The 27,977-nt window shown below is 34.3% G+C and overlaps 2 protein-coding genes across 11 annotated transcripts in view; one reads left to right on the top strand and one right to left on the bottom strand.

Annotated features, from left to right (window-relative positions):
• The window catches only part of LOC100536500 (cysteine-rich venom protein natrin-1), a 34,980-nt gene extending 7,106 nt beyond the window's left edge, over positions 1–27,874 (bottom strand). Inside the window, exons 1-7 of one of the 2 annotated variants that reach the window (XM_073926769.1) lie at positions 27,079–27,874; positions 22,973–23,131; positions 22,372–22,440; positions 11,196–11,274; positions 7,276–7,354; positions 5,753–5,853; positions 1,466–1,556 (exon numbers count right to left, since the gene is read on the bottom strand). In XM_073926769.1, the coding sequence (XP_073782870.1) occupies positions 1,466–1,556; positions 5,753–5,764 (103 nt within the window). In that variant the 5' untranslated portion in view covers positions 5,765–5,853; positions 7,276–7,354; positions 11,196–11,274; ... (1 more) ...; positions 22,973–23,131; positions 27,079–27,874. Of the gene's footprint in view, positions 1–1,465; positions 1,557–5,752; positions 5,854–7,275; positions 7,355–11,195; positions 11,275–12,798; positions 12,893–22,371; positions 22,441–22,972; positions 23,132–27,078 lie in introns of those variants that run through there. The other variant, XM_068214257.2, reaches the window with a different exon arrangement.
• Positions 1–27,977, top strand: part of rftn1b (raftlin, lipid raft linker 1b) — a 435,159-nt gene that overhangs the window by 183,181 nt on the left and 224,001 nt on the right. For 5 of the 9 annotated variants that reach the window (XR_012392555.1, XM_073926764.1, XM_068214258.2 and 2 more), the window contains exon 1: positions 27,345–27,669. The exons of the other annotated variants lie outside the window; for them this stretch is intronic. The gene's annotated coding sequence lies outside the window, so the exon portion shown is untranslated. Of the gene's footprint in view, positions 1–27,344; positions 27,670–27,977 lie in introns of those variants that run through there. 9 annotated transcript variants of the gene reach the window in all.

The following is a 27,977-nucleotide window of genomic DNA, read 5'->3' as shown; positions in this document are numbered from 1 at the left end:
AAAATAAATAAAACTATATTATATACACTACCAGTCAAAAATGTGGGGTTGTTTATATATGTATATGTAAAAAATATATATATATATTTTTTTTTTAATAAAAAAAATTCTGTTTATCAATGCGACACTTATTAAATGTAAAATAAAATGTTAAAATTGTCAAACTTATTTATTAAATATTTATTTATTACTTACTGTATGTAGTTTCAAATGAAATTACTACTCCAGTGTATGCTGCTTTTATTATTATTACCATAAATATTAATATTAATAACAATAATAATAATAATAATTACAATAATAATAACAGCAACAACAATAATAATAATAATAACAAGAAAAACAACAACAACAACAACAATAATAATAATAATTATATTAATAATAATAATAATAACAAGAACAACAACAATAATAATAATTATAATAATAATAACAATAATAATAATAATAATAATAATAATAATAATAATAAAATAATAGCACTAATAATAATAAAAACAATAATAAATATGATAATAATAATAACAATACCAAGAATAATAACATTAATAACAATAATAACAACAACAATAATAGCAATAATAATAATAATAACAACAACAACAATAATAATAACAATAACAATAACAATAAAAGCAACAACAATATTAACATTTGGCAATTCAGGGCCGCCGTGCAAACGAAAGGCAAAATGCACATTGCATTGGAGAAACTAATCCACTTGGTCTCGCAACACAAAGTCCTTTATTATAAGGCAAGCAAAGTATGGAATATAAAAACATGGCATACAAAGCAGGTGAGTTCGGGACAGCTTAGAAACCAATATGGTAGGTACAGATTTCAAAATAAACAGACAACAAAATCATCTTCACTACGCGAAGACTCCATTTTGTATCGTTTATTTATTAGTACACATCAGGACTCTGTGTGCAAGGCTTGTGTTAAAGTTTGTAATCATTTTTTGGGATTTAAATACAAATAAAGCCCTGCAAAATTTCTGACTTCAGTGTGCAAAGACCTTTACACTGGAATGAGAGTTTGGTTCCTAGTCATATCGGCCTAGAAAATAGCAATGTTTAATTTTCTGTCTGTCTTTGTACAACAAGGTGAATATAGAACAGTCAACCTTTAATAAAAATAGGAAAATTATCAAAAGTCTTTGGTCAATTTTTAGCAAGATGCTAACGGTCTAATCCGATTCAATTATCTATGCTAAGCTAAGCTAAAAGTGCTCCGCCAGACCCAGAAATCGGCTGAATGGATTAAAAAAAATGCTAAAACACAACTGTTCAACTCTTGAAGAGTTATAAAAATGAGCCTTTATAACAAAAGTGGAGTGTTCCTTTAACAAATTCATCACACAGAAAGGGACATTTTTACCTATCGGGCCCTAATTTGAGTTTAAACCTCAGGTATATGCAAGATGGAGGCTGAGCTGAAGTGAATTGTGAAGTGAACATACCATTGAGCATGCGGCTGCTTGGTGGTCCGTGTGTCATGTTACACTTATTAATCCATCCTCGAGCTGACTCAGCCACTGCATCACTCCAGCTCTGTAAACGCCCACACAAACGTCTACAGTTAGTCCAAAATGCACTCAGATACACGCCAAAATATGTCTCTTAAATGGCTGCTGGTTCAATTTAGAATTAAATAAAACTTTTACCATTGTGGCCCGTTTCCACTGAGTGGTACGGTACGATACGGTACGGTTCGATAAGCTTTTATGGCCGTTTCCACTGTCAAAAGAGGTACCGAACTGTTCCATACCACTTTTTTGGCACCCTTTAGAAAGGGTACCAAACATGAGAAAGGGTACCAAAAGGCGACGCTAGACGCCCAGCTGAACGCTGATTGCTTACAGAAATATGGTATTCGCTCACGCAACAAGCCAGAAGAAACCGCCATGTTTAAAATACACAGCCGAGAGATTACAACAAAATTATACATACAATAACGAGCCTTAGTCGACCCGGGCTTAAACAAACCTTGTCGTCGTCTTGATGAACAGCCACAAAGCCAAAAAGAAAAGCAGATTCTACCCTGTGCCTCGTAGTTTTTTACAAGCCAGTCTATAGCGCGACCAGTTTCGCTTTCTTGCTTGTGCCCTCCGCATTTCTATATCTGAAATAACCAACTTCTTGAGCTCATGATAATAACGTGCGCTTGATTATTGACGTACTTTGGAAACCCGATCCTGTCAGAAACTGACAAACGCGAGAGTGAAGCGTGGAAAAACTAAGGAGAAATCAGAAAAAAAGGAGCATGTTATTTTTTTTTTTTAGCAAACGTGAACAAACTGCCATGTCTAACTATTATTATCACTTTTTGGACTATTATGAACTCAGAATGATGGAATGACTCTCTAACAGAGACTACAGGTGCTGCTCAAGATTACAGACACAGATGAGAGGTTTGCGCTGACTGTGGGCTATATTCCTGTTCGTTTTGTACCTAAATAAGGATGAAATGTCTGCTGTGTGTAGTTCTTCTGTAGTTGGTAACATATCGGAGACTGTAAGGGTCTGTATGTGTTCATATACGTTGCATTTATTTATTTATTTGATATAATTGCAGACGTTACAGTAGGCACTGTCATTGATCTGCAGTTATAATCAACTCATGTTGATAGAAAAGTTAGTAATAAACATTTATACAGAAGTATTCAGCCTGGTCTTACGAGAAAACGTAAGTATTTTACGTTTTGCCAGTTTAGTGGCTTATTCGTACAAATTCATACGAGTTCAGTCGTACGAAATTGTACGATTTTAAAAAGGAGGCGTGGCACCTAACCCCACCCCTAAACCCAACCGTCATTGGGGGATAAGCAAGTCCTACTAAATTGTACGAATTAGATCGTACAAATTCAAACGAATTAGCCACTAAATCAAAAAGTTACGAATTGTGTGAGATTGTGTTGAAGTATTTATGTGTATAAAGCATCTGTTTTTTAAGAAGTGCTTCTCATATGATGTGAACGACTCGTACAGCTTTACTGTAGACATTTTCTTGAATGAAAATGACGCCAACTGAAACTTTCTATCATACACCACGCCCACCAAAAGAGTACCATTGGTACACTTTTACCAGTGGAAACGCAAGCCTGATGAAGGTGACCCGTACCGACCCCTACTGTACCAGTCAGTGGAAACAGGCCATTAGAGAGATTTACCCCTCTGATGACACGTACAAAGGGAGAATGTCAATCAGTGTTTCTGCATACTGTATTTATCAAGTGTGATTGTAAAAAAAAGTGATTATTTTTTGTCATTATATGTACACAACTGCGTTTAAACCCCTTATAACAGTGCTTTTGCACAAGTCCTCTTTAAATAGTTCATCATTATTACCTATTTATTAACACAAATTATTATGAGAGCAACACAATGGCATTTTCAGGCAGTTTTAAGTACTTTATCCAAATTCAACACACTTGAAATCATTCATTCATTCATTATCTTCTCAGCTTAGTCCCTTTATTAATCCGGGGTCACCACAGCGGAATGAACCGCCAACTTATCCAGCAAGTTTTTACACTGCGGATGCTCTTCCAGCCCCAACCCATCTCTGGGAAACATCCACACACATTCACACACACACTCATACACTACGGACGATTTAGCCTACCTAATTCACCTGTACCGCATGTCTTTGGACTGTGGGGGAAACCGGAGCACCCGAACACTTGAAATCGCTAGATTAAAATTCAAGCATTTTGCAGGCTTTCCAGCAAGAACACGGTTTCTTTTTATTAATTTATTTGCAAAGGACAATATTAAAGTTTTTAATCATTAAAATATAGGCCTAATACCATTTATTTATATAGTATTTCTGAGGAACACTTTAGTATTAAAACATAAACAAATAAACAAAATAATCTAAACATTGATTTTTTTCTAAATTTGTTAGCATTATGTCTGTAAATTTGACATTTTAGTGTGTGTGTTATTCAACATGTAAATTAATTCTATATAGCAGAGATTCCCAAAGTATGGCCCACGGGCCAAATTTAGCCCATTGTAACTTTTGATTTGGTCTACCATCCCATCTGAGAGGAGAGTGAGTATAAGTGGAGAGGGTTGGGGTGATTGCCTTTAACACAGAGATCATCATTTCTCACATTATGGAGCTAATAATATGCCAAAACAATCTGAATTTGAATTGTGTGAATTTAAATTATTGACAATTGTAATTTAATAAATCCGAATTTTTATATGCCTTTGAAAATTGTTTTGAATTGGAATTTCTTAAGGGTGAAGCAGTGGTGTAGTGGGTATCACATTCGCCTCACAGCAATAAGGTCTCTGGTTTGAGCCTCGACTGGGTCAGTTGGCGTTGCTGTGTGGAGATTGTATGCTCTCTCCGTGTTCATGTGGGTTTTCCCCACAATTCCAAAGACATGTGGTACAGGTGAATTGGGTATGCTAAAATTGACCGGAGTATGGGTGTTTCCCAGTGATGGGTTGCAGCTGGAAGGGCATCCGCTGCATGAAACATGCTGTATAAGTTACCGGTTCATTCCGTGGTGGCGACCCCAGATTAATAAAGTGACTAAACTGAAAAGAAAATGAATGAATGGAATTTCTTAATTTGAATTTCATAACTTGAATATTGAACATCTGAAATTTAAGACAACTGAATTTTTCAAGGCTGATTTTTTTTATAGATTTTATATTTTCAAACTTTTTTGTGTTCTGAATTGATAGACTGCAGATATCCAGTTTGTAAAAATACAGTTTCAATTTTCAAGGAATTCAGAAAATCAGATTCAGCAGAAAGTAGATCAGGGGTGATCAACAGGGAAGAGTAAAAAAAATGAAGAATTCAAATTCAAATGAAGAAATTCCAATTCAAAACAATTTTTAAAGCCATATAAAAAGTCTGATTAATTAAATTACAATTTTCACTCATTAAAATGAGCCCAAATTAACTTCAGATTGTTTTGGCATATTATTAGCTCCATATTATGCAACGTTAATTGTTTTTGTTTGTTTTATTGCTGAGCTACAAATAAAAGAAACTGAAACGGAAATTAAACGTTTCAATTAGATGTTGTAAATGAATCCGATTATTTTTGAAATCTAAATACTGTCCCTCTAGGGATAAAGGACTATGCAGAAGTCATCGGCAAGCAAATCAAGGCAAAAACTAGTGTAATTTAGTTTTAAATAATATTTTGTTTTAATTGTAATAAGTTCATTATAAAATGTTTTTAAAAAAATACTGTATTAGTTCATCTAAAGCAATGTTTTCTAGTCATTTTAACATATTTTTAAATAAATTAGAAAATGACCTATTGCAACTTTTACAACATTTATTTTTGCAACATTTAACTCCAGCCCACTATCGCCAATCAAGTTTGTTTTTTTGGCCGTTCTTCATAAGTAAAAGTTTGAGCACCCCTGCTATGTAGTGTCTTGATCTTCTTATGAGCTGACATATGTTAAATTAATAAACAAAATAAAAATAGTTAAAAAAATAGTTTGGCCAACCATGCATGTGCCTGACTTTAAATAAAATAAATAGCCTAATAAAAGATACAAACATTGACCTTTCATGTCTACATTTGAAAGATTGTACCTTTACAGCTAGTTTGGGTACACAGTTTTACCCCCAAAGAACTAAATGTGGGTACCTTTAAAGGAACTGTTATATATTTTGTACACCAAGAAACAAAATTGTACTTTTTTTCTGACAAATACTTGGAAAAATGTGACATGCATATGAAAATCACTGGAGATGCACTGACCATTTTCAGCATGTTACTGGCTGACGGCTGCACTGCCCTGCGGAAAGCATTGTGCACATCCACAATCTCCTGCTGGACAGACGACAGCTCTGTGCAGACGCCTGTGAGGAGACATGCAATACAATTATAAATAAAACACTTTCAAATGATGCATAAGTGTTTCTTTTAAAATGTTAAAAATGCACTTTTAACCGTTTCTTTTGTGACATTTTATCAATTTGTGTCTGTAGATTTCAATTGCAATACTTAATTTTTAAAGGATGTAAATGATCCAAATGAGTTTATTTTTCCCCTGCAATGAGTCACAAATCTCCACTTAAGCATCTCCACTTAAGCAACACTTACATTCGCCATTCATTCATTTTCCTTTAGCTTAGTCCCTTATTTAACAGGGGTTGTCACCGCAGAATGAACCACCAACTATTCCAGCATATGTTTAACACAGTGGATCAGCATTCTTGATATCAAAAATGTAATTTCTGCAAATGATGATGTCAATGTTGATTTGAAGAAATATTGTTGCAAGCTGAAATGCATTTCTTGAAATCAAAATCAGCATTCTTGATATCAACGATTTAGTTCTTGGTGACTGTTGATTTCAAGAATTCATATCCTGAGAATGAATAAAAGTCAAATGGCTTGCTATATAACTGAAGTATATATATATAAATCTATATATATCAACAGTCAGCAAGAACTAAATTGTTGATATATATATATATATATATATATATATATATATATATATATATATATATTGTGTATATATATATATATATATATATATATATATATATATATATATATATTGTGTATGTGTGTATATATATATATATATATATATATATATATATATATATATATATATATATATATATATATGTATATATATACATATATATATATATATATAATAATAATACAATTTTATATATATATATATATATATATATATATATATATATATATATATATATATATATATATATATATATATATATATATATATATATTTAATAGGTATATGTTTATTCATATTTAGCCCGATTATATGTAAGAATCAAAATTGAGCAGTTATTTCTTTTCTGGCCGTTCACTGGGTTTCTGAGTGATAAATTATTCCCCAAATCACCTCTGAAAAAAACCTTTGCCTCAAAATTTAAACAAGAATTTTGAACCTGACCAAATCTTCAATCCCCATTATTGTAATTTAAAAACTATTAATGCGAAATAATTAAATAAATAATAACTAAATATGTATTTTCAGTTTTTTACTCTATCAATAAAATAGGAAAGTATGGTGATTATTGTTTGTTTGTTTGGCTTAGTGCATATTACTTAGAGGTAGTATGAAAATAAACGCTTACCTGGCTGGAAAGCCCACCATAGAATTGAGACATGCATTGGATGGATACATTTTGTTAGTTTTAATATATTAAAATTATATAAATTAGTTTATGAAATCATTTAGTATAAAAAAAGGAAAGAATTTTTTTTTTTTTTTAGTAAAGAATCAAACTCACCACGCTACAGGCAGCGCTCATATGGAGAAAACCCAGGAAACAAATGACCAATGCAAACATTGTGTGTCCTTGTGTCCAGCTGGTGTTAAAAATAAGAATATGAAAGAATAACATACAGTATAATGCAAATACACGGTTTAAAATGCATATAGTATGTAATATATATTCTGAATTGTGTCCTTTAATAATATACTGATATTTGAGTAACCAAACATATATTATGAAATTGAAAAATTGCCATCTTCAAAATTTTAACACATTTTTTCTTTTTATTATTATTATTATTATTATTATTATTTTTGCTTTTCTTGATTTTTCCTTTTTTTTTAAATTTGTATTTCATATTTTTCTATAACATATAAATTCAGGTGTACTAGTTTTTGGATCGTTCTCGAAAGTTATTTTGTAGATAAGCTCCAGATTTGGCTTCAGCACGGACTAATCTACTGTGTATGCACAAATATAATATCATATATAGTATGCCTCCTATTAAAAATATGAACACTGAGCTCTGTATTTATTCATTGGATTTTAAAATGAAAATAGTATTTTATATATGTATATATTTAACTGTGTCCACCCATCTACACTGTAAAACCCAAAAAGTTTAGGTAACCCGAACCATTTGAGGAAACCGATTGCAAACCATTCCGATTGCAAATTATTTAAGTTCAAAAACTAATCCTAATGAGTAGTGTGAACTTAATCTATTTGAGTAAACGAAGCAATCTGAGCACAGTAAAACCTAATATAAGAAGAGAAATGAAACCAACTGAGTACTGTAAACCCAATAAGTTAAGACAACCCAAACCGTTTGAGGAAACCGATTGTTACAGACCATTTGAGTTAAACTAATCTATATGAGTACTGTGAACTTACTCCATTTAAGTTGAAGTAATGAGGTATTTAATTTGATTAATATGAGTTCAAAACTTTTTTCAAATGGGTAGAATTAACTTTCAGTACATTTTGAGTTAACTACACTCATTTCATTTGATAAAGTTGACTGTCGGGCTTTACAGTGTAGCTGTATATGCATATATAAAGCTGTATATGCATATAAAAAATAGAAAATGTACACAACAGAATAATTTAAAATAAACTTTAAATCTTTAAAAAGCCCATTTTGTATTCAAAAATAATACAGTTAATAAAAGCAGGATTATTATTATTATTTTATTTGTATTTTAAAATGAAAATAATAAATGACAGATTTTATTTATTTATTTTCCTTCGGCTTAGTTCCTTATTTATCAGGGGTCGCCACAGCGGAATGAATCACCAACTTATCCAGCATGTGTTTTGCACAGCGGATGCCCTCCCAGTACTGGGAAACACCCATACACTCTCACATTCAAACACATATGACCAATTTAGTTTATTCAGTCCTCCTATACCGCATGTTTTTGGACTGTGGGGGAAACCGGAGCACCAGGAAGAAACCCACACCAACACAGGGAGAACATGCAAACTCCACACAGAAATGTCAACTAACCCAGCCGGGACCCAAACTTGCTGAGGTGACAGTGCTAACCACTGAGCCACCGTCTCGCCCAAAATGATAATAGTTAAAAACAAATAAAAATGTAATTTCTAAAGAAATAAATACATTAAAGAAAGGAGAGTGCATCTATTAAATGGAAGAGAAGATGTTAAAAGACTAAGTAAGTTATAAAACATTGCCACTTTTTTAAAAAACTTTTCCCAGCTTCAGGAAAAACCTGGTATCCACAAGCCATTGGGATGTAGTTGAGGGAAATATTGTTCTTTATTTCAGATGATAAATTGAAAAAGTACCGCTATAAATTCTTAATAGTCTTAAAATTGTCAGAAAAAGCCTGTTTTGTAGTCCATAGTTCATATAAAAAACAAAAGCTTTAATAACTCATGAGTCAAGGTCACGCTGTATTTAAATATATATATTTTTTTGTATTTTAAGATTAAAATAACATATAGAAAGAGAAAGAGAACTAATACTATTCTCAAATAATATTAAAATTCATACAGTTTAAGTCAAATGTTCGCCTTTTATATTTATGTTTTTCCTAGAGCAAGGAAATTTTCACAGTATGTCTGATAATATTTTTTTCTTTTGGAGAAAGTCTTATTTGCTTTCTTTTGGCTAGAACAAAAGCAGTTTTAACTATTTTAAAAACCATTTTAAAGTCAATATAAATAGCCCCTTTAAGCAATATATTTTTCTCGATTGTCTACAGAGCAAATTCAAACTAGTCTTAAAATTGTTCAAAGAGCCCATTTTGTAGTCCTATTAAAAAGTATACAGTTCATATTAAACAAATTGGAATTACAATTAACCAGAAAACACAGTTCAGAATATGCAATTTGTGGAGTCGTTGCAAAGTTTAACTCTAATTTAATCATATAAAAATTATAATTTAAAAAATTATATAAAAAAAGAGAATTTAAACCATTTGGGCACAGGAAAATGATCAAGTTCCCTGCTTTAATGGAGATTATGTTTAGTTATTTTAATATAATTAAGACTATTCAGTGTTATTTCACATCTGATTAATGAATTTCTGTACTTTAATACAGTTAAATCTAATCCAATCAAAACCATGAAGTATTGTTTTTTATTTATTTTGATCTTTGTTCTATTGTATTCATCTGTGCTTTTATTTATTTTTATTTATTTTTTTGCATAATTTTGTATATTTATGCAGATGCAGACATCGCAATGTCAGTTTTTTTCTAATATCGTGCAGCCCTATCATTAATATACATACAGTTTCTTTTTTTCTTTTTTTTAATGTTATGTTTATTATGAACATTCAATTGAGTACAATCATACAGCATTTCAAGGTACATGGTACATTGGTATCTCAATATGTGACCTTAAGTGGTATAAAGATTACGAACATTATTGTCAGGTGTACTTACTACACAGTAGTACTCCAATTTTGTAAATTATAAAATGAACAACAGTATAAAGAGAGAAGAAAAAATAATAATAAATAAAATAATAAAAAAAGTAATAAATAAATAAAATTTATTAATTAAAAATAAATAGAAATTAAAGCACTATTTACATCCAGGGTAAGAACGCCTGTCATAATATAATTCCTTCCAGAATAATCTCAACTGACCATCTTCATTATACACATGGGGATGTCACACATTACAATATGAGTAAGTATAACCATATACAAGTACATACATTAGCATAGATTTATCTATCAGATCATAATCTTCTATACATTTACAGCAACAAAGTCGGGTCTTCTAACTTAAATATATTCAACCCATTTCCTCCATTTCCTCAGGAATATATCCTTCTTTAAATCGACGACAAAAGTGATTTATCCATTGTGTAGATCGCAATAGTTGCATCTATTCAATTACTAAGACTTGGTCGCTCTTGCTGTCGCCATTTGCGTGTGATTATTTTTTTGCTGGCAGCCATGAGGGCATGCATAAGGTATTTATTTTCTGCCGTTACGGTGTCTGGATCCATACAGCCAAAATATAACAACTTACTTTATAGAGGTATATCTATTTCGTATATATGTTCGAGAGCCTCCTGTACTTCTTTCCAATATTCTTGAATATACATACATTCCCAAAATATATGATAATGGTTTGCTTTATTGCATCTGCAGTTACGAAAAATACATACAGTTTCAGTCAGTTATTCGCCCTCCTGTAAGTAGTTTTTTCTTAGAGCAAGGAATTTTTCACAGTATTTCCTATAATATTTTTTCTTCTGGAGAAAGTCTTATTTGTTTTATTTTGGCTAGAATTTAAATATATAAACTATTTAATTATATGTTTTTTTTTTTCAATTGTCCACAGAACAAATTCAAAATAGTCCTAAAGATGTTAGAAAAAGTCCATGTTTTAGTTCTATTTAAAAGCATAGAGTTCATATATAAAACACAGCAGGATTAATAATAACTCACCTGTTCATATGAGTCGAGGTGTGCGAGATGTTGAACTCCGCTCACTCGCTATGTTTTTTATACTCTGCATCTGAATGGGCTGAAAAACATACCTCCATGTCAGCAGTGGCATGTGACAGCACTTGAGCCGAATGCTCACAAAACAATAGAAAACCGCAGAGGTTAATAGTGGACGCAAACATGAGAGTGTAAACAGAAGCTTTAGTTTGAGTTTGATGAACACCGTGAATTAGCTGGCAGAAGAATGAGTCCAAGTGTCTAAAGAGCCTGCAAACAAAGCAACAATGATGAATGGAGCGGACAACGTGGCACTGGACCAGACCGTGTACAGCGGTTATTATATTTCCTATTGTGTGGAACTATTAGTCAAAATAAAATAGAAACTGTAGACTTTACATTCTCTCAATCATCCGCGTGCATTCAGATGGTGACAGAGTGACGTTTGCCATTGTGTGCCGAACTTCATATTGCAAACAAGAGGTTTTTTTTGACAATTTAAAAACAGTTTCAGTCTGACTAAGCAAAAGACCAAGAATAAGTATCTGTTCAGAGCGAGTATGCCGTGAACAACTCACTGATTCAAAAGATCCAGTCAGGGCGAGTATCCAATAGACAGTTCACTGATTCAAAAGATCCAGATAGACTGAGTCTCCAATATACAGTTCACTGATTCAAATAGACTGAGTCTCCAATATACAGTTCACTGATTCAAATGATCCAGATAGATTGAGTCTCAAGTTAATGATGCACTGTTTCAAATGATCCAGATGGATTGATTCTTACTGATTTAATTGATCCAGTCAGTGAGTCTCTGGTTAATAATTCACTGATTCAAATCATTCAGATAGATTGAGTTTTTACAGTTAACAATTCACTGATTCAAATGATTCATTCAGAGTGAGTCTCTAGTTAACAATCTACTGATTCAAATAATCAATTCAGAGCCAGTTTACAGTTAACAATTCAGATTCAAATGATCCATTCAGAGATAGTCTCCTGTAAACTTAGTTATTCAAATGATCCAGATAGATTGAGTCTCCAGTTAACAGTTCACTGATTCAAATAATCCAGTAAGAGTCTGTTTCCCGTAAACAACTCACTGATTCAAATTATCTATTCAAAGTGAGTCTCCAGCAAACAACTCACTGTTTTAAAATGATCCAGATAGATTAAATCTCCACCAACTCACTGATTCAAATGATCCAGTCAAAATGACTCTTCAGTTAAAAATTCACTGATTTAAATTATCCAGATAGATTGAATCCCTATTTAAGGATACACGGATTCAAATGATCCAGATAGAGTGAGTCTCCAATTACAAATCTACAGATTTAAATGATCCAGTCAGATTGAGTCTCCAGTAAACAATTAACTGATTCAAATGATCCATTCAGAGCGAGTCTCCAGTAAACAACTAACTGATTCAAATGATCCATTCAGAGCGAGTCTCCAGTAAACAACTCACTGATTCAAATAATCCAGATAGACTGAGTCTTCACTAAATAACTCACTAATTCAAATGATCCAGTCAGAGTAAGTCTCCAGTAAACAGCTCACTAATTCAAATAATCCAAATAGATTGAGTCTCCAGTAAACAACTCACTGATTCAAATAATCCAGCCAGAGTAAGTCTCCAGTAAACAATTCACTGATTCAAATAATCCAGAGTGAGTCTTCAGTTACAAATTTACTTTTTCAAATGATCCAGTCAAAGCGAGTCACCAGTAAACAACTCACTGATTCAAATAATACAGATAGATTGAATCTACAGTTAACGATACACTGATTCAAATGATCCAGATAGATTGAGTCTCCACTTAATGATTCACTGATTCAAACGATCCAGATAGATTGAGTCTCCGGTTACAAATTTACTTATTCAAATGATCCAGTCAAAGTGAGTCTCCAGTAAACAACTCACTGATTTAAATAATACAGATAGATTGAATCTACAGTTAATGATACACTGATTCAAATGAACCAGATAGATTGAATCTACAGTTAACAATACACTGATTCAAATGATCAAGATAGATTGAGTCTCCAGTTAATGATACACTGATTCAAATGATCCAGATAGCTTGAGTCTCCGGTTACAAATTTACTGATTCAAATGATCCAGTCAAAGTGAGTCTCCAGTAAACAACTCCCTTATTCAAATAATACAGATAGATTGAATCTACAGTTAATGATACACTGATTCAAATGAACCAGATAGATTGAGTCTCCAGTTAATGATACACTGATTCAAATGATCCAGATAGATTGAGTCTCCGTTTACAAATTTACTGATGCAAATGATCCAGTCAAAGTGATTCTTCAGTAAACAACTCACTAATTTAAATGATCCAGATTGATTGAGTCCCCAGTTAACAACTAACTGATTCAAATAATCCACTCAGAGCGAGTCTCCAGTTAATATTTCAGTATGGTTAACAATTCAATAAGTCAAAACATCCAATCAAAGTAAGTCTCCAGTAAACACAATCACTGATTTAAATAAGTTTTTTACAACCCCAAATAAGAAAAAGTTGGGACAGTATAGAAAACGCAAATTTCATTGCAGACAATACAACAAACATTATTTAACGTGTCATGATTTTTATAGTCTTTCAAAATAAACACGTATTTTAATTTTGGTTCTTGCAACATATTTCAAAAAAGTTGGGACAGCAAGCCTAAGCTGAACGACCCTGATCTCCAATCCCTCAGACGACATTGCATCAAGAATCATCATTCATCTATAAGCGATATCACCACATGGGCTCAGGACTACTTTGGCAAACCTTTGTCAAGTATCACAATACATAGTTACATCCACAAATGCTAGTTAAAACTGTACTGTGCCAAAAGGAAGCCCTATGTTAACAATGTCCAGAAGGCTCGGAGGCATAGACTATCACACAGTGGAAACGCTGTGGTCAGATGAATCAGTTTTTCAGGTATTTCTACCAAACAAGAAAAGGATCATACAGACTGTCCAAAAAGTCCAAAAAACAGGGTCTGTCATGGTATGGAGTTGTAATGTAATGTAATGTGTATTTATATAGCACATTTATTGTGTATGGCCATACACCCAAAGCGCTTCACAATCATGAGGGGGGTTTCTCCACACCACCAACAGTGTGCAGCATCCACTTAGATGATGCTATGGCTGCCACAGGACAACGGCGCCAGTGCGCTATAGGTGAAGTGGAAAGACAGTGACAGAGCCAATTCGGAGGAAGGGGATGATTGGGAGAGCATTATCGTAAGGGCCGATAGAGGGACTTTGGCCAGGACACCGGGGTTACACCCCTGCTCTTCTCACGAGAAGTGCCATGGGATTTTTAATGACCACAGAGTTAGGACCTCGGTTTAACGTCTCATCCGAAAGACGGCGCCCACTGACAGTATAGTGTCCCCTTCACTTTTACTGGGGCATTAGGACTCACACAGACCACAGGTTGAGCGCCCCCTGCTGGCCTCACTAACACCACTTCCAACAGCAACCTAGTGTTCCCTAGTGGTCTCCCATAAAGGTACTGCCCAGGCTCAGCCCTGCTTAGCTTCAGTAAGTAACCGGTCTTGGGCTGCAGAGTTGTGTCAGTGCTCTTGACAAAGGTAGCTTGCACTTCTGTGATGGCACCATGATTGCTGAAAAGTACATAGAGATTTTGGAGCACACCATGCTGCCTTCTTTTCCCCATGCATATTTCAACAAGACAATGCAAAACCACATTCTGTACACATTACAAAATCCTGGCTGTGGAGGACGAGGAGACTTGACTGACCTGTCTGCAGTCCTGACCTGTCTCCAATAGAGAATGCGAGACACCTTAAGACCACCTTAAGATTTGCCCACCTTAAGATTTGTTTGCAGGAAGAATTGAACAAAATAACACCTGAAACACTGCATCACTTGATGTCTTCAGTGTCTAAACATCTTTTAAGTGTCGTGAAAAGAAATGGCTACATTACAAAGTGGTAAATGCTTTAACGTTCCAACTTTTATTCTTAAATGTGTTGCAAGAACCAAAATTTGATTCTCCAGTTAACAACTCGCTGATCCAAATGATCCAGATAAAGTGAGTCTCCTCTGATTCAACTAATGAAAAATTATATATGAAGTCTTTAGCTAACAATTGACCAATTTCACCAATATAATAAAATGCTGGTTTGACCTGGATAAGTAAAACTAACATGACAATGAGGCAAATTAAGCATCTGTTTTAAGTGGTTTTAGGGTGATTATAATGCAATAGGACGTAATCTGCCTTTTCAAAACAGAACAATCCATTGCATAAAATCAACCCTTTTTCCATCATTGTAGATCTTTAGATGTGAATTTAACTATTCATTCGCTTGTCTTAACGGATCCCCGGGATTGTTTCATATATTTAATATTATTATTCTCCTTCAGAAGCCTCTCATGAGCACAAACGCTGAATGATAAATGTCATATTTACATCAGGCTGGGCAATTCTACATAAAGATCATGCTGGATAATGTCAAGTGAAGGTAAATCATTTATTATGGTGCTTTTTATTCTCTACTATACACCCTAAGCGCTTTACAAACAAATCAGGGGGATCAGCAATATAATTATGAAATGTCTTTTTACAATATGTAATATATTATATTTACATAATGACACAATTAGGAGATACTTTCACAATGCTATTCCAGTCTTTAATCAATATTTAACAATTGTTTTTATTGTACGCATTGTAATATGATTATATATCTGAATTATTATTTGCTGGTTAAACTATATAATAAAGTTCCATTTGTTAATAGTAAAAATATATAAGCTATCTTAACAAACACCACTTTTGATTTTAATAAAGTGTTTATGAATATTATTTAATGGGCAAAATGAAATATTAATGTACTGTAAATCTGTGAGTAACTTTAACAAAGATTAATAAATATTCTAACTGTACTTATTGGTAGCTGTTAATTAGCTGTCATTAACTAAGACACTTGTAAGTGTAAGCTAATATAACTATAAACAGTTCACAACTGACAAATACTGAAATAAAAACTATCAATAAGGATCTCTCCTATTTTAATTTAGTTTAACCATGAGTACTAAATAATATTAATATTAATATTAATATTAATATTAATATTAATATTAATATTAATATTAATATTAATATTAATGAATTAAAACTATAGATATGCAAAACCACCTAACACAAAGGAAAAAAGCACCACAAACATGAATATATATAAAAAAACTACAATATTGTACAGGGCCGGAGTGGAACTCCTTTTCAGCCCTGGAGTTTTAAGCCTTAGACCGGCCCACCTCAGTTCACAACTGACTATATTAAAATAACGTCATTTCCAATTCAGTTTCTAATGACACTATCACATATTTTTTAAGAAAACAGCTGCTTTATAAGTTGAAATGTTCAACAACCCAAACAGTATTATATGTCTTAACAATAAAAATGGGGGGAAAAATATTCAATTAGATTGGTAAGGATCAAACTCAGGTACTGGACCGTGGTAACGCAACGTGCTGACCACTGGACCACAATGGCATTATTGTTAAAAACTTGTCTATTGACAACTTAATCTTTTTCTCCCCTTTCTAGATTTCTGATCAATTTATGTCAGATTTATTAATGTAGTGAGTCATCTGATTTTCATTGAGCAGGTTTAATATTCATTAATATTAATTATTCGAATTCTTATATTCACTAAGGTGCCGCTGTTTGGGGTCCAATAATAGTTACGTCATCATTAACCTGCAGGCTGCATTTTGCTCACGGGGCTGCGAGAAAACAAATAAAAAGCCAGGAGCTGCGGCAAAATAATGAATAAAAAGAGTGAGACTATGGTCAAATAATATAAAAAATGAAAAAAAGTGCGAATGCTGAGAGTGCAAGCAGCTAGGGACACCGGCCCTCGCGGCCAAAAAACGGACCGGCCCATCGGGATTTCTCCCGGTCCTCCCGATTAGCCAATCCGGGCCTGATATTATATACTGTGTGTCAGGTGAACTTTAGTCATCCCAACTTACATCAATCAAACTGACCAAAAATATTAAGTTAAGCTGTGTATAAATTAAAAAAAATTACTTGAAACCCAATTAAAGTATTACAATAAGTGAAAGCAACATCAAAGATATTTGTTGTCTTTTTGTCATTATTTTTTACAGTGCAGTGTACTTAAAAAAGTGTATTATCATAACCTAAAATAAACAAACAAAAAAAAGAGTAAAATACATAAAACAATGACATTTCTAAAGTATCTTAAAACAAAAAGACAAAAAACTACTTAAGCTGAATATAAAAAAACTATCAGGGTTATTCCACAAAAATACTGATTTCTTTATTTAAAGTACTCTTTACTCAAAATGACTTTGAATCCCTCTGAAAACACCACACTATATGTTTTATTTTTTTATTCTTTTTTTTATATATTATAGAAATGCTGATATGTGGCACCATTTCTAATGAAGTTAAATAAAACCTTTTCCTACTTTCAAATATGCAATGTGAACATGAGTTTTAACACCAACAGTACAGCAGGAGGCGCAATCGCACCAAAATCAGCATTTCACACACTCAAAGTTGACCAGCATTAGGAGTTATACTGTACATGTTAGTTAAGAAAACAATCAACGTGAATAGAAGGGTTTAATCTACAATAGAAAGAAGAGTGAAGAACAAAAGCATGAAAAATATTGACATGCATGGTGTTTGTTTTTCCTTCTATCTAAATCAATGGCTGCAGGTTTCTAGTATTGATCAAAATTACTTATTTTGTAAAGAAAGACACTCATAAAGGTACAAAAATTCACTGATTATAGTGAGGAATTGTACATCTTTGGGTGAACCATCCCTTCAACCAGTTAAACACTGCTGCTATTTTGGGATTTCCGCCTGGATTTTGCCTACCCAAATTTAAAAGCTTCCTAAATTCACATGCAGAGATGTAAATGCAAAAATGTGATATCATTTTAAAGAAAACCCTTTGAATTTTCATAAAACACTATTGGAAGTGTTTAAAATATCTGTATATGTTGTCTGTGTTATGATTAACACCTAAAAAAGTGACAATTTTTGTATTTTTTTTATAAACTCAAATTTAAAAGTGTACCTTTTAGGTACTGTGTGGTCTAGGGTGCTGTAATTAATTTTGGTGGTTCCTGCATGTCTGTAATCATAGGAAAAATGCCTCTCCCATAATCTATGCAAAAGTTATTGTATTCCAAGTGATGAGAGGTGCTATGCAAGCCACAGGGACCGATCATTCTTTTCATATTTCACTATTCTTTTGCTTGATCAAACATATCTCACTGTGTTTGGACCACATCAGACATATAAAAGGATTACTTATGCACATCACCTCAAAAACAGAGAATAATGGCCCTGAAGTGCACAGCATAAGGTAAGAGATGACAGCTGTCTGTGCTATCTGGGGCTGCTCATTGATCATAAATGTATTGTTTTTCACACCCCGATTCATTCGACAACAGTTTGATATGTTAAAATAATTCAGTAAAAAGAATGCTAGAACCGTATGAGCACTGGCAAGAGCTTTCTTTGAGCTATACTTGTACATGTGTCATATATGAACCATGTGAAAAATATGAAAATGAACCAATGTAAAATACCTAGCTCGGGTCTCCAAAATACTGTGTATTTAAGTGTAAATAACTTTTGTACAGTAAAAACCAAATTGATGCATACGTGCAGAAAATATAGATTCTACACTTTCAAACGAAATCACTTACAGGGGTCTGGTGCAATGCTAGCCCTTTAAATCTTAAAGCGAAAGTCGATGACAACACAGAGTTTACCTGGTTGTGTATTTTGGATGCTTTGTTTACATTAGACTGAAAAATACACTTTACAGAAAGCCGAAAAACCTAAGATCTCATAACTAACACAAATGCCTGAAATAACCTGTGAAGTTCGCAATGCAAGTGTCCAGCTTGATCTCACGAGGAAACGTAAGTATTTTACGTTTTGTCAGTTTAGTGGCTAATTCGTACAAATTAAATGTACGATTTTAAAAAAGAGGCGTGGCACCTAACCCCACCCCTAAACCTAAACATCATTGGGAGATGAGCAAATCGTACTAGATTGTATGAATTAGATCGTACAATTTATACGAATTAGCCACTAACTGAAAAATTTACGAATTGCCGTGAGATTGCGTTGAAGTGTCTGTGGTCATTGACTGACTCTGTAGGTGCAGATAATAGTGTCAAACAATTGTGTACATCGACTGTCCTCTCTCAAAATGTAGCAAAATGTCCTAAATGACGGTGTGAGTTTGATTGCGGTGTTTACATGTCTATACTGCACTTCAATATTGCCACTAGCTTACTCAATATGTCTTAATCTGTTTTGTTCGGTTATGATTTTAGTTGGATTAAGATAATCAAAAATCACTGTTTACATGGTCAACACTTAATCAGAGTGTTGTCTTAATCATAATAAAATCAGATTATTGGTGTCCATGTTAACGTACTCATTGTCTTGCGCAGTGGTGAACAATAACTAAGTTAGTTTACTACTGTACTTCACCACATATTTCAGTATCTGTACTTTATCTGAGTGTTTATTTTAGCAAACTTCATTTCATTCTAAAACAAAATATCATACTTTTTACTCCACTGATTCAAATGATCTGTTCAAAGTGAGTTTCAGTGAACAACTCACTGATTCATATGATCCATTCAGAGTGACTTTCCAAGAAACAACTAAATGATTCAAATGATCTGTTCAGAGTGAGACTCCAGTAAACAACTCACTGATTCTAACGATCTGTTCAAAATGAGTTTCCAATAACCAACTCACTGATTCAAATGATCCATTCAGCGTGATTCTCCAATAACCAACTCACTGATTCAAATGATCTGTTTATTGTGATACTCCAGTGAACGACTCACTGATTCAAAAAAAATTGTTCGGAGGGAGACTTCTGTCAACCACTCACTGATTAAAATGATCTGTTCAGAATGAGACTACAGCAAACAACTCACTGGTTCAAATGATTTGTTCAGTGGGAGACTCCTGTAAACAACTCACTGATTCAAATTATCCATTTAGAGTGATTCTCCAGTAAACAACTCACAGATTTAAATAATCCATTCAGACTAAGTTTCCAGTAAATGATTCACTAATTCAAATAATCTATTCAAAGCGAGTCTTGAGTAAATGACTCACTGATTAAAATGATCTGTTCAGAATGAGACTACAGCAAACAACTCAATGTTTCAAATGATTCGTTCAGAGGAAGACTCATGTAAACAACTCACTGATTCAAATGATCAGTTCAGACTGAGTTTTTAGTAAATGATTCACTGATTCAAATAATCTATTCAAAGCGAATATTAAGTAAACGACTCACTGATTAAAATAATCCATTCAGAGATATTCTCCTGTAAACAACTCACTAATTCAAATGATCAGTTCAGACTGAGTTTCCAGTGAATGATTCACGGATTCAAATGATCCATTCAGAGCAAGTGTCTAGTAAATGACTCATTGTTTCAAATGATCCAGTCAGACTGATTCTCCAGTGAACAACTCACTGATTCAAATGATTTGTTCAGAGGGACACTCCTGTAAACTACTTAGTGATTCAAATGATCCAATCAGAGTGAGTTTCCAGTAAACAACTTACTGATTCTAATCATTCTTAATAATAGAGTATGACAAGTTTTAGCAATTACATTTTCTTACAAAATAAACATTCATCAGTAAGTGTTTTTACTTTTATTACTTCAGTACTACTTTTCTACTTTTGCTACTATTCATAATGCCATTTTTAATCATAACTTTAATAATATTATATATAATTTAAGTTTCTTTTATTATAAAAATGAGACGTTAAGTAGTTTCGTTGCTGACAGCAGAAGTTTGTTTGCAGTGTTTACTCTTGTCCTGCTGCACCGCACACTTTTGTTTTCTTGAACAATGCAGTAAGTGAAGTGTTGAGCGAAGCCGTGGCGCTCTTTACTTTCACAGGATTACGCAGTGATTAGTCCGCAGTAAACGCAGTAGTAATTAAGCAGTGGGAGGCTCATTCTGCCCCGTCTCTCCTTCACTGAAAGAGACGTGTTTGCTTGACTCACCAAACAGTCTGGCCTTTGTTTTTTTGTGTGTGTGTTGTTGTTTTTTTGGTGTTGATTTTAATTGACCCAACGTGAGGTCCAGAGGTCTGAGTGTGTTCTTTTTAATTAGCACAAAACGTTTCATTACTTGTGATAATTTGCTCTGATTAGAGATCTAGAAATAGTGCTGGATATTTATTCGGGTCTTTCTGTTTATTTTCTGCTTTTAAAAAACACTTTTAATCTGCCTATTAAATCAGTTATTTCTGCTTCAAATGTTGTAATGTTAAAGAAAAAGAAAGGTAAAGCATTTAATATTTGATAACATATATTTGTTACATTATATATATTAGTATAAACTTTTAAAGTAAGGACCTTAATTTCTAGGATAACAAATAGATTAAAACCCTTTATTTTTAAGACATAATATCATTATTTATTACTATATTTATATATATCTTTTTTGTATAAAATCTTGTATTTTGTCTCAATTAAAATTGTAACTTTGTAACAATTCTGCCAGTAACAGCACTCGTACAGCCTCTTAACCCCTTACCCTTGTGTATTACTCTGCCCACATACAGAAACAAGCTGAGGACACTCTACAGTTTGACAAATATTGCTGTTGTTGGACAACATAATGCACTTTTGAAGCTTTTTCAGTGGAGAATGTAGTTGTTTAGATTGTAACTATGCAGTTTATTTATAAGGATAGTGCCTATTTTAAATATTCATAATTTCTGAGAGACAGCTCTGTTATTGAGCAAAGACGGTTGAAATTGTTCATCCACAAGATGGCGAAAGGGACCACATAATAAGCCCTTAGAGGAGGAAAAATGCAGCGTATTTCCAACTACAGCTGATCAAATCATCACGTGATATTCTATGTTGATCTCTTTCATTTGTATGTTGTATTGCTGTATTTATACCATATAATTACCATGTTGTATTGCTGTATTTATACCATATAATTACCATATTGCTCATATATATATATATATATATATATATATATATATATATATATATATATATATATATATATATATATATATATAGTCTAAATAAATAGCATTTTACAGTAGACTAAAATAAAGACACCCACCATACCTCTGAGTAAGTAGCTGTCAAAGGAGTGCTCACAGCATGCAATATGACAGTCTGATGGCCGCCGATGCGCTGAAAGTCACAAATTCATAAAAACAATTACAAATAGACTCTATCCTTATAAATAAACTGCATAGTTGCAATCTAAACAACTACATTCCCACCTAAAAAGCCTCAAAAGTACATTATGTTGTCCAACAGCTGCTATATTTGTCAAACTGTAGTGAGTTTATAGATCTGATGTCACTCTATGTGGGTGGAGTAATACACAAGGGTGAAGAGGCTGTATGAGTGCTGATATTACTTTAATATCCCATGGCTATCAGCCAATCAGATTCGAGAACCAGACAGAACTGTTTTATATAAAATATTAATTATAAAATGTTAATCTATGAAATATTAGCATTTAAAATGTACGCAAAGATATTTGTATCTTTTTTAAGGTCTTTGAATGTGTTTGTGTTATCAATAAATAAATAAAATATGCATTTATATACATTGTAAAAACAGTGTACATCATACAAACACACTCACTCACACATCCACAGGAAGAAATAAATTGAGTCAAGAATCCAGCGTTTGAATCAATAATTTAGCAGCCTACCTCATGATGAGCTGTTATCAGCGATTTACTGGAGACAAGGATCAGTCGCCAGCAGGATTTCCTGATTCAGAAAGATTCATATTCTTTCATCTAGGCCCATGTCATTAATTTGTATCCCGGGGTCGACTTGTGTCCTCATAAACCCGCCATCAACAGCCTCTGAAATGCAAACGTCAGTCATCAAGAGTGCTTGAAGACAACACTTCCATTTAAAACACAGTCAGTTGTGATGAACCGCAGCCGTGTGCTTTTCATCATAGAGATGGAGGTGATGGATGAAATGACAGTGATTACGGTGTGTTTTTTTGCATGTGCGTGTGTGTGTCTGTCCCGTCTCGCACAGACCCGTCTGAATAATGGATTCAAAGCTATAGGGGGCCTCGTCTGGGCTTTATGAAAAATACATCTCTCTAGCGGGACGGCAGACATGGACCCTTTCACCCTCAGATCAGCCCACCGCCACTAAACCTCCCTGGAGGAGAGGCTGACCATGCTGCAGTCCAGTGTTCACTGCTCAAGAAGCTATCCGCTGTTAGCCTTCAATCAAGCACACTCCCAAAAGAAATATATACAGTGCATTCGGAAAGTATCCGTAGCGCTTGATTTTTTCCACTTTTTTATGCTACAATTTTAAACTTATTCCAAAATAGATTCAATTAATTTATTTTCTCAAATTTCTACACACAGTCAACCCTCCCGTTTTTCCCGGGATTCCCCCGTATTTTACTGTTCTATCCCGCTATCATCCGTATTTCTCCCGTATTTTACTGTTCTATCTCGCTATCATCCCGTGAAGGTATTTTCCCGTATTTATCCGGTATTTTCAGTCTTTCTCTGAATAGCCGAGCCTCCCTATACGCAACCCATACCGCCGAACCACCAGGGGTCACCCCTTGCTCTAAAACGTGAGTCTTCTGTGCTTTTGCTTTGTTTAGGAATGAAAACACATACGCTGCGTCCCAAATGGCACACTATACACTATGCACTCATGCACTATGTACTTATGCACTTACACACTCAACAGCATAGTATATGTCTGTAGTGTCGTCCCAAATGGCACACTAATGTTTTTTTACTAAGCGGAAATTCAAACCGTTTCCCTGATGACGTTTGACGGTTGCTAAATCAGTGAAATAAACGACCGAATTATCAAATATTACCTGCCGTGAGTATAACCGTATTCACCATCAGGAGGCGCTATAATCACTCTCGTAGGAGAATTTTGCTTTTACCATCCAAAATAAATAAAGTTATTCAACATGTGTGTCCAATAGCCCCGCCCCTTCCTCTACGTAAGCAAACCTGCGGTCGTTGAGTGCGTGAAGTGTCCATCATTCCACACTTCATTTTAGTGGCTGAATGAGTGCATCATCCAGGTAATTATAGTGCCCTTATGATTTTTAGAGTTTTCAGTGTGAACACACTACTTACACTATTTATACTACAAAATGGCGTAGAATAGTGCATAAGTATGCAATTTGGGACGCAGCTTTATAAATAAATGTTACAAACGGCGCGATTCCATTTCCTTTTGACTACAGGTGCCGTCGCCCATCCAATACAATCCTCGACACAGTGATATAAAAGTGCAAGACTGTCAGCTGACGTGCTCCATAGTGATAAACAGATGCTGTTTCCCAAACGGATTCTGCACACACGATTTGAAGTGGAGAGAAAGTCTGGCGTTTGAGTGCGTGTTTAAACAGACATACAGACATAATTAATAATAATAATAACATATAAGGATGTCGATCTTGGTGGGTTTTTTTTCCACAAACAACTAATTTCGTCTTAAATGAGCATAAAAAGTTAGGAAAGCAGTCGAATCCTTTCATTATAATGTTAGATGTGTGCATTTTTAAAGTGACACCTCTTATTTCACCACGGTGACTGAAGCTCTGTACAAGACTTTTGGCCAGCAGAGAAATTAAAATGGTCGTGCCCAACTGAGTCTGGTTCTCTTAAGGTTTTTTCCCTCTCCGCTGTCGCCACTGGCTCGCATGGTTCAGGATTGGTAGAGCTACGCATCGATGAATTTACTCTTCAGTATTTGAACTCTCAGTAATGATTTTAAATCACACGGAACTGAGCTAAACTGAACTGAACTTAAACACTAAAAACTGAACTACACTGTTCCAGTTACTATGACCATTTATGTGAAGCTGCTTTGACACAATCTACATTGTAAAAGCGCTATACAAATAAAGCTGAATTGAATTGAATTATTTAATGTAGTAAAAAAAATCTTAATGAGAGATTCATTCGTTGCTCTTTAATCAGAATAATAATAATTTGAACATATTACTGACCATTTAATTGTTTATTTAGAATAAAACAGCCAAATAAATACATTTAGTAATTTGGGGATTTTTTTAAGGGGATGGGGGTGGGGGGATGGGCATTATTATGGTGGGCATATCCAGCCTGATCTCACGAGAAAATGTAAGTATTTTACGTTTTGCCAGTTTAGTGGCTAATTCGTACGAATTCGTACGAGTTCAGTCGTACGAAATGGTACGATTTTAAAAAGGAGGCGTGGCACCTGACCCCACCCCTAACCCCAATTGTCATTGGGGGATAAGCAAATTGTACTAAATTGTACGAATTAGATCGTACGAATTCATACAAATTAGCCACTAAATCAAAAAGTTATGAATTGCTGTGAGATAAATGTGTGAATGTGTAAACTCTGCACAGAAACGTCGGCTGGCTTGGTAAGGACTTGAACCAGTGACGTTCTTGCTGTGAAGCAACAGTGCTAACCACTGGAAAAGGGGGAGTAGGGGTGGAGGGGGGATTCTTCAAAACGAAGATGGCTGTTATATGGAACTTAGGGATATTTATAGGGGCTTAGCAATCGTCTGATTGGTGAATCATAAATTGAATAATGCGGAGCCGGCTGCCAGCAATCATAAGCATGTGATCCTCTCGAAATTAGTTTATAGATAAACTTCACTTAGAAATGAGCGTCTCAGGAAACAGAATGCCATAACTAACCGCGTTTAGCTGCAGTACTCAGCGAAATTTTCTGACTATATTACCATCAGGGGCAGCCGAGCTTCATTCTCGTGGCCATTCTGAAGGTGGAGGACTCAATGTTTCGCGGGTGGCTGTTTTTCTGTGGTAGGAAGGTGGAGGTGTTTTATTTTCTCCATGTAAAATCTAATACAATGCTGCGCCTGGTATAATTGTGTTTGATTTCTGATAAGAGAAATCTTTTCACAGTATTGCCGACTCGCCACAGCCATGGCTTTAATATTAGGTTTTGGCTGTAGCCCATACAAAACTTTTCACAAAGCTCAGTTAAATTTTCTTTGAATAGGCTAATTATCAATAAACGGTTCGAGCCAAAACTAATGGTAAAATACAGACTGTTATTTGATTTAATATAGTTTAAATAAATTAAATATAACGTAATAGCCTATATAGGAGAATATATAAAATAAATAAATATCTGAGAATTTACTGAAAACCAGAAAGGGCATTTTCAGATTTCAATTAAAGATTACAAAGGCAACAGTTATTTATTCTTCATGACAGATGAATTGTTTACCTCAAAACTAGCAACGAGAGCAAGTCTAGCGAGCAACTATCAAATCATAGCTAGTTTTGATTTCATTTGTACCTTAAATCAGTGGTTCTCAAAGTGGGGTTCGGGACCCCCCAGAGGGGTCACGGGACATTGAAGGGGGGTCACCTGGTGATTTCCAAAAATCTATTTATTTTTAATAAACTATAAGAATTACCTTATATTATTTATAACCTACTAAAAAAAGAAAAAAATAGTTGTTTATAGTTACTATGTACTACTGTATATAGTTAATTTATAGCTTATAGTTAATAGTTCTATTGGATTGCACCATAGAAGATATTGGGGGTCGCGAGTCACTGGCATTGTTATTTTTGGGTCGTGGACTGAAAAGTTTGGGAATCCCTGCCTTAAATGATGTAAATATTAGACTATGTGACGATCTCATTTAGTAAACATATGTTATTCCTTATTTTGTTTGTATTAAAGGGGGAAAGTAAAATTTACACGTTTTATATAAACATTGTAATCAAGTATTTGTTTTTCCAAAATCAGTTCGCTCTCTCTTTGTATTTACCTCTATCTTTATGTCTCTCTCTCTCTCGCTTTCTCTCTCTCAGCACCTCCTCCTTCTCTTCAGTTGGATTCTTCAGTCGGTGGGCAGGAACTGAAGAATCGAGAGAGAGAGAGAGAGAGAGAGAGAGAGAGAGAGAGAGAGAGAGAGAGAGAGAGAGAGAGAGAGAGAGAGAGAGAGAGAGAGAGAGAGAGAGAGAGAGAGAGAGAGAGAGAGAGAGAGAGAGAGAGAGAGAAGTGTGTGTGTGGGTCAGCGCGGTCTGTCATCTCAGACAGTCAGAGAGCGAGACAGACGCACACACACACACACGCAGCAGGACACAAGAGGTATGTCAGAGGATGTGGTTTCCCTGAGCTTGCAGAACATTGCACAGACATACTTTGAGCATGACCTAACAGCAGCGCGCAAAGTGTGTTTTCTGCGCTCCGTTTGCCGCCTGCCGCAGGACGACTGATCCACGGACTTACTATTATTGTTATTATCATCATCATTACACGACCATCACATCCGGCAGGACTCGTAGCAGCTGCTCCTGTGGTTCATGCGCGGGATTACTGCGGACTACACAACTTGGTGTCGACACCTTCACAACAGGTAAGCGCGGGTCTGGATTTTGGTGTTATTTACACTCTTCTTCGTGCTGGCTTGAAAGTAAACACAACACGAGTGTAGTCCGTGATAAGGAATCAATCATAGGAAGCCGCAAGCCGCAAGTTTTGCCACTGTGTGGTGATGTGAAACAGCAAACGTCTCGATCCGTTATGACAGATGCTCTTCGTAAAGCTCATCACAGATCAATGCTTTAGTTTGAGTCACATGCCAAAAGTGTGATGCTGCAGGAAGACTGTGTGCATGCTTACCTTCACTTCTAGACTACGGATTTTTTTTTAAATAAATGTGTT

Source organism: Danio rerio, chromosome 16 (genome assembly GCF_049306965.1).
Source record: "Danio rerio strain Tuebingen ecotype United States chromosome 16, GRCz12tu, whole genome shotgun sequence".
Classification (NCBI taxonomy): domain Eukaryota; kingdom Metazoa; phylum Chordata; class Actinopteri; order Cypriniformes; family Danionidae; genus Danio; species Danio rerio.
The sequence above is the reverse complement of the archived record's forward strand: the minus strand, read 5'-3'. Positions and strand labels throughout refer to the sequence as shown.